This window comes from Asterias amurensis, chromosome 4 (genome assembly GCF_032118995.1).
Source record: "Asterias amurensis chromosome 4, ASM3211899v1".
In the NCBI taxonomy this organism is placed as follows: domain Eukaryota; kingdom Metazoa; phylum Echinodermata; class Asteroidea; order Forcipulatida; family Asteriidae; genus Asterias; species Asterias amurensis.
In genome coordinates this window covers 2,658,774-2,667,032 of record NC_092651.1, presented here as the reverse complement: position 1 = coordinate 2,667,032, position 8,259 = coordinate 2,658,774, and the positions used below count along the sequence as shown (strand labels likewise).

The 8,259-nt window shown below is 36.7% G+C and overlaps 1 protein-coding gene across 1 annotated transcript; it reads right to left on the bottom strand.

The window, feature by feature from the left end:
* Positions 1 to 201: 201 nt before the first annotated feature.
* LOC139936076 (uncharacterized) lies at positions 202 to 7,975 on the bottom strand. The gene is made up of 3 exons (XM_071930802.1): positions 7,747 to 7,975; positions 1,675 to 2,937; positions 202 to 820 (listed from the first exon to the last, which is right to left on the bottom strand). Exons 2-3 carry the CDS (start codon positions 2,930 to 2,932, stop codon positions 213 to 215), a joined length of 1,866 nt encoding a protein of 621 aa, XP_071786903.1. The 5' UTR covers positions 2,933 to 2,937; positions 7,747 to 7,975; the 3' UTR covers positions 202 to 212.
* Positions 7,976 to 8,259: the final 284 nt, after the last annotated feature.

Below are 8,259 nucleotides of genomic sequence, written 5' to 3'. Positions count from 1 at the left end.
AGGTTTGAAATAAGACAATTGTGTGGATGTTTTACTGATATTATTGATCAATTGAACTGATAAGATTATTGCTTGATTAAACACACATCTTTTTGAATTCTAGATTGATTTTCATTGAGCTGTATGGACACACTGTGGTCATTACATGTCAATGTACATGTTGTACTTGTAGCATTTATTTCTCTTACCAGTATCATCATAATCAGATAACATTACACCTTGTTATAAATCTTTACTGAATTGTCAGCCACTGCAAGCTGCTGACCATCTGATGTCAATGATATTCCACCTGGGTTGTACAGACCCTGAACAATACAGCTGAGAAATCTACCCCGAGTGTCATACTGATGAATATGACTAGTGTTAAACCCATTCCACACTGCAATGTAGATAGCTGAGCTGTCACAGCATACACCTCTGCAGTTTTGAACTGGTTGACTATCGATCTTTGGATAGATGCTAAGTGTACCACCATCGACTCCAACAATGTCTACTTGTGGTTGAATGCCCCCACCGACTACAACTCTGTCCTTGTTGTCAATGGCCAAGTACAAAGGTCTAGTCTGAACTGAAACAGTGTCTATGAGTGAACCATCACTGGATCTGTGTTTAGTTATAACTGACCTCTTCACATCCCCGACCATGATTGTATCCTTTATGACTGCTACACTGTGGAGGTGTACTGATGTCTTGCCCACCTCACTATGAGGCACTGTGTGGAATTTAAACATCTTCTTGCCTTTCCTATTGTACATCTTGACAGAGTTGGTCACATCTACAATCACTAACTGATTCTTGAATGCAGCAATAGACTTTGGACCTGAAAAACAAATAAACAAATGGATAGGACTCAATCCAATGATCATTCATTCGCAAATTACTTTCAATCTATTTAATTTGATGATTGTGAAAAATGCAAAAGAGATGTTTGCTTTATTAATTTTTTTCCTATATTAGAGAAGTCAGTATTACTTTGCTAGTAACTCACAAAGCACCTACGTGCAACTTTGAAATACAGTAGGACAATAAACAGTAATCTGTTCATACTAGCAAGGTGACTACTATCAAGAGAACTCTGGTTTTGAAGATAGTCTTGTTAACTTTTATTTCCAGTCTTTACTTAAAATGAATTACCTTAATAACATTAATTGTTGTTATTTATTCATTCATTTACAAATAGAAACTTCTTTGTTGATGGTGTTGAATAGAAGAATGTAAATCTTCAGAATGACAGTAGATAAGAGTGAATTCAGTGATCGTGTAGAAAGTATGTATAACAACAGCACTAGCCTGCAAGGTCAATTAATCAATCTCAACATTGGAACTGATTTAAAACAAAATAAAATGAACCCAGGCAATACATGGCGGAGTGAACAAAAAACTGAGATATTATAATTGTTTGAATTATAAATATAAAAAAAACATTTAAAACCTATGTGGGGGACCAAAGGGGCCTTGCAACCAAACAGGTCCCTCACTGCAGGGTTTTAAAGATTGACTTGAGTTGATCAATTTGATTAAACTTTTTCAGATTTGGTTTCAGTTTTGGACAGAAGTGACTTATTTTCATTGTTCGACTGACAACTAATCAACTGCAGCTTTTATAACTGTTTGAACTGAGAGTTACAGCATAAATACACCTCTAACTAACGAATTAAATTGTAAAGGACTTACGTTTTGGTAGGTTGATTATTTTCTTCTGTTGTCCTGTAGTGTCGTAGATTACCACTCTGCTATTCATGTAGTCTGCCACTGCCATCTCATCCCCAGGTAAGGAGGCATCAACATCCACAAGCATACCGATTTCTTTACCATACTCCAAAGAAAGCTCCCACCTTGACCCCTTCATAATCAGATTACCAAGGGAGATGTCACAAACATCTGGAGTGAATCTCAGATGGGAAAGGGTCAGATCTATCTTGGGTTGATTTTGATCTCTGAGTACCTTCAAGTCCTGACTGATAGTAGAATAGACTGCACAGAAGTCAGGAGCTAATGAATTCTTGCTGACATCTTTGGCAGTCTGCAGTGATTGCTGTATTTGCTGCAAGTTCACACTCACTGCTTGCTCAAATTCCTCCAATTTCTTGTTCCGATCTTTAAGGATGGTTTCTATTTCATCCATGATGCGACTCTCTTGAGCTGTTACCTCAGCCCTGATCTCATCAGCTCTGTTCTTCAAGTCTGCCATGGTTCTCTTAGCTGCAATGTTTAGGTTGTCTTTCATTGTTGAGGCAGTTGCTTGAGATTGTTCAAGCTTCTTCATGGTTTCTTCATGGGGAGTAAAGAGTTGAGCCAATGACTGTTTGTATGTGGATGAGGTTTGGTTGCAGTCAATATACTCATGTTGTGGTTTACAGTGATCTATGACAGTACAAACTTGGCAAATCATCACATCACATGTTGTACAGTAGAACCACATCACTTCACCTTCATGAGTTTGGCATTCTGGATGGCGTTTTCGTTTTCTGTCTTTGCTTGCAATCTTCCCATCACTAATGTCTTTCAAAGTGTTTACTGTGTGGCTTTTCTGGTGCACTTGGTAGCAGTTTGCACAAAAGATTGCAGGGCAGTCAAAACAGAAATGAGTTGCCTCATTTTTGTCCTTACATAGTTTACAAACCCACTGGTTGTCTTCAGATGAGCTGACCAGCTTCAGTTGATCTGCAAGACGAGTTATGTTGAAGTTAGTCTTGAGAGCTTGAACATCTTTCTGATGAAGTTGTGTCTTTTTTAGACACACGGGACAAATAAGCATCGTAGCATCTTTGTAGTTGGTAGACTGGTATTTCTGCAAACAGGTTTTACAGAAGCTGTGTGGACAGTCAAGAACTCTGGGATCATTATATTGCTCATAGCAAATACCACACTCCAGATGTTTCTGGACAATTTTCTGAAGAGCTGAAACCTTTGGTGGGTTTGACGAAGCCATTTTATCTGAAAACAGGGACAAAGGAGCAAAACATTACTTTTAAATAAGATTAAGCATTCAGTTTATTAGAACCACTTTCAGTACACATCTTTAAACTTATAGATCATGGCATCAATACAAATAACACACTTGTACTCAGCAGTTTGAATTTCTAAAGAAAAGTACTTCACCATTCACCAATATGTAATAAGCACTGTATACTCAGTGCTTTCCTTGGAGTGATGCAGAAACAAATCCCAAGCAACCTACTCAGGTTGGATTCAAACCCATGACCCACAGCATCCTAGAGCTGATAACTAAACTACTAGCCCACTGAGCATCCCAGCACAGAGTGATGAGAATCCTGTAATTAATAAGGGAATAAAAGGGTAGCGACGAGTTCTTTAACGGTCGTTAAAAGCCGGCAGAGTCTGCGGTCGTGTGATGGGCCTTTATCGCATGGCAACAACCCTGCAAGGTGTTAAACGGACGTTTAAGAGTCAGTTCAGGTAAATAATTGACATAGTTGCTCACGGTCAAAAAATGAATTTTTTTTATACTATGTGGGTGGAAGGGCCTTGGGGTGCAAGTAAACAAAATTGCATTTTTAATTCCATATATAGCCCGTTGCCATGGTTACAGCTCATTTTTTTTTTGGGCCATTTTAGGCCGATTTTGAGGTCTGAAAAACTGGTTTTTAGCTCATATTTACAACTCCACCCCACCAAAATGCAAAATCATTTCAAAAAACCTTTTACATCATTACAAAGTATCATCCTTGGCCTTCCTTGAGAAAAAAAATTATTGCTTTAAATATCACCCTTGTGCTATTTTTGCATCATGCATTACAGTATGGTTTTTGAACTTGCAAAATCGACATTTTTACCATCTTGGACCCCAAAATGTCAACTTGCCAGGGGTCTCAGAAAACTCTCCTTTCGGCTGTGATTAGGGCAAACATTGGTCTTTCCATATCTGGTGTCAAAAACTAGGGCAATTGTATCCTGTTGTGACAGTACTGCCTCAAAACTAGACTTTTTTCCCCAAAACGTGAAAAATGCCTTTTTAAGGGTCTTTTCACATAATAACGACGTACGTGTCCACGGTAAAACAAAAAGGAATATTTTTCTTATACTTTGTGGATGGTAGGGACTTGGGGTCCAAATAAACAGCATTAACATTTCAAATCATAATATAACATGTTGCCATGGTAACCGTTCATTTGTGTTTAGGCCACTTTAGTCCAATTTTGGGGTCTGAAAAAACTTTTTTTTAGTTATTATTTACAACTCCACCCCACCAAAATCAAAAATATTTCATAAAACTTTTTCCATCACTACAAAGTATCATCCTTGGCTTTACTTGGGACAAAAAAAAATTGCTATAAAATTCACCGTTTTGTTATTTTTAGAACATGCATTAGAATATGTTTTTAGAACTTGCAAAATCAACATTTTTACCATATTTTTGTGCCTCAAAATTTCATTTTTTTCAGGGGTCTCAGAATATTTTCCTTTCAGTTTTGATCAGGTCCAAAATTTGTCCTTTTTTTCGGGTAGAAAAACTTGGGCAAGTGTATCCAGATGTTAACAGTACTGTCTCAAAAATAGACAGAAAAATGCATTTTAAATTGTGTTTTTTTTCATCATGAATTTTGAACATTAAAAAGTAATAATTCTATCAATCTTGCAGCTTTTCCTAAGCACTCTATAGGCTTAGTGGATTATTCAACATTGATCAGGAACGATTGATGACCTTAATTTGAGAATTTGCCCCGGCCCAGCCCCAATCATATATCTTGACATTGCATAAAACAATGTTTTGTGAATAGCGCCTCTTTTTTGTAAAGTGTTCCCTTTCGGTTGTATTGGTATTTTCATGCCTTCTGGGTAGAAACACTGTGTTTATTGTATCCTGTTGTGACTGATCATGCCTTAAGTATAGTAAGTTTTCCAAAAACAATGCATGCTTGTTAAAAATCTGGCACTGTTTCCATGCCCTTTGAGTAATGAATACAAAGTTTGTAATTAAACATAATGGTATCCAACAAAACCATAACCAATGCTTTGCCACTGAGAGTTCTTGATTTGGCTACTTTACCTATTGTACAGGTATGATTCCCATTGCAAGTAGAGTGCGATGAGCATTCTTTACAAGTTGTCTTTAATACAGGGCCTACTCTCCTTGGTCCCTGCCTGCTACCAAATGTAAAACTTTTCTTAGAGATAGAGATCATAAACAATGTAGTTTCTGTGCTTGAGGCAGATGGTTTGGAGCATCCAATCATGTCCAACACAAATGTGGGAAATTAAAAAGCCCGCTTAAAAGTGTTGGAAAAGTTTGCCAAGATCTTATTAAAAACAATGATACTAACGATTTGCATGACGAGCGTAAGAGATCATTTAAAAGGTACACGTTGTCAGGGATCGGTCAAGTTGGTCTTTGAAATGCGTTTGTAACCGCTTGTTATAAAATGCATGGTTAGAAAGATGTTTTTGAGTGATACTTGTCTGGATCATTATATTCTACTTTTAAAATATCTTTCTAATCATATGCATTTTGTAATAAACGTTTACAAACACTTTTCAAAGACCAACTCGACCGACCCAAGGCAACGTGTGTTCCTTTAATGAAACAACACGGATAGAAGTTGTAAATACTTGAACCTGCTCAACATAAGTAAGATGCATTTGCAGTGACAAAAGTTTATTCGGGCTAGTTTGATTATTTTTGCCATTCACTATTTTACTAGTTCATAATTAGCATATATGTCTCTGAGAACGATCAACAAAAACATTGTCAAACATTACCTGCTGAACTCTTTTATTGTTTGCAACAGTACAATTGAAAGGAACCCCACCATGGTTGGGGGAACTGCTTACAGAAGGCCAAAGCAGTTGAATTTGGACACAGTACTTGCTCACTTTTAGAGCCTCTTTGTTCTGATAGGGATGAAAATGTTTAGTTTGGTAGCGGGCAGGGGACCAAGAAGACTGTTAAAAGGCCATGTACAAATGTATAGACAAGAATAGTAAAGAGTGCTCATCGCACTACTTCTCTTCTTGCAATGTGAATCATACCTGTACAACTAGGTAAAGTAGTCATGACAAAACAAGAACTCTCAGTGGCAAAGCTTGGTTATAATTTTTGTATATGTTACCTAAAGAATATGGAAACAGTGCCATATTTTTTTAACAAGCATGCTCGTTTTTGTTTTTTATCAATTCAAACTAAGGGATAACTTCAAAATGCATTTTTATTGTTTTTGGAAAAATTACCATGTTTGAGGCAGAAGTGTCACAATAGGATACAATAAACCAAAGTGTTTCTCCCCAGCAGACATGCAAACCATAATGATTGCCCAATCACAACCAAAGGGGAAATATTCTGAGGACCAATAATAAATTAAGACAGTACAAACTTTCTTGATGTGCAAGGGAAATTAAAACATGTGACTTTCAAAAAAGAGGCGCTGTTCACAAAACTTTTGTATTTTTTTATGCAATGTCAAGAAATATGATTGGGCCGGGGCCGGGGTGAGGCCGGGGCAAATTCTAAGATTTAGGTCATAAACAAGTCCTGATCAATGTTTGGTAATGCACTAAGCCTACAGAGTGCTTATGACAAGCTGCCAGATTGATGGAATTATTACTAACTTCTTAATGTTTTAAATTCAAAATGAAGCAAATATTTCAAAATGCATTTCTCTATGTTTTCGGGGAAAAGGGTTTATCTTTGAGACAGTTCTGTTACATCAGGATACAATTGCCCGGGTTTGTCTTAAAAGAAATAAAAAGACAAGTTTTGGCCCTGATCAAAACCGAAAGGAAAATATTCTGAGACCCCTGCAAAAAAGAAATTTTGAGGGCAAAAAATGTGGTAAAAATGTTGATTTTGCAAGTTCTAAAAACATACTCTAATGCACGATCTTAAAACACCACAAGGGTGAAATTTTTAGCAATAATTTTTTGTCTCAAGTAAAGCCAAGGATGATAATTTGTAGTGATGGAAAAGGTTTTATGAAATATGCTTGTTTTTTGGTGGGGTGGAGTTGTAAATATTAACTAAAAAACAGTTTTTCAGACCCCCAAATTGGACTTAAGTGGCCTAAAAACAAACAAACTGTTACCATGGCAATGTGTTATATTATGATTTGAAATGTAAATGCTGTATATTTGGACCCCAAGTCCCTACCATCCACAAAGTATAAGAAAAATTTTCCTTTTTTTTTTACCGTGGACCATTTATCGATATTATGTGAAAAGACCCTTAAAAAGGCATTTTTCCTGTTTTGGGGAAAAAAGTCTAGTTTTGAGGCAGTACTGTCACAACAGGAAACAATTGCCCAAGTTTTTGACACCCAATATGGAAAGACCAATGTTTGCCCTAATTACAGCCGAAAGGAGAGTTTTCTGAGACCCCTGGCAAGTTGACATTTAGGGGTCCAAAAATAGGGTAAAAATCGCGATTTTGCAAGTTCTAAAAACATACTGTAATGCATGATGCAAAAATAGCACAAGGGTGATATTTAAAGCAATAATTTTTTTCTCAAGGAAGGCCAAGGATGATACTTTGTAATGATATAAAAGGTTATTCCTCCATGATGTATATAAACTGAAGATGAAATTGAGTTTCGAAATTCAAACCAGAGAGTCTACATGACACCCATGACACCTGATTTACACAAAAACGTTGGCTGTGAATTAATAACTTTTTAACAAAGCTCAGACCATTGTTAAAGGCTAATTCCTGAAATAAATAAATAATTACATGTAGGCCTATCAAAGCCCAGAGTTTTGAGCAAAGGTTTAATTTTGTTAATGATTTGTACTTACCGTGTCCCTGTGTACTGTAAACACTGTCAAATATTGCTGATCACATCTATGCGTACTACTGAGGTCTTCTCAAGAACAATGTTCCAAGCGAAAATGGCGCTGGCGACAAATTGTTTTACCTTTTGACTCCAAGCGTCACGTAGCAGATATTTACAAAAGGTCCCTAGAGTTGGATGTCTGGTACAGCCAGGTACAGCAAATAAACAACAAACAATCCAGTAGTGGACTTTCAACTTGGTACATCCGTGAAGTTTAAAATACTTGAAGCTAAACCTACAATGTATTGTGGTGTGTTTGTACATGAACTTTTAACTAAACTTGATGTGAACTTTCATGAAGCTACCCTTGCTGTTTGCCTGCGCTGCGCAACAAGATTTGTTATCTATAACAAGCATATAGGTGTAATGCAAATATTAAAAGTAAGCAAGACAGATAACAACTTGTCCATTGTCTGGTCACGTATTTGATGTTATGGGTACTTTAAGATGTTTCATCATTTCTTGTTTTCTAAAA

Coding starts and splice junctions, on each gene's coding strand:
- LOC139936076 (XM_071930802.1), bottom strand. CDS start 2,932: ATGGCTTCGTCAAACCCACCAAAGGTTTCAGCTCTTCAGAAAATTGTC. Junction 821..1,674: donor AATAATCAACCTACCAAAAC/GTAAGTCCTTTA, acceptor TTTGTTTTTCAG/GTCCAAAGTCTATTGCTGCA.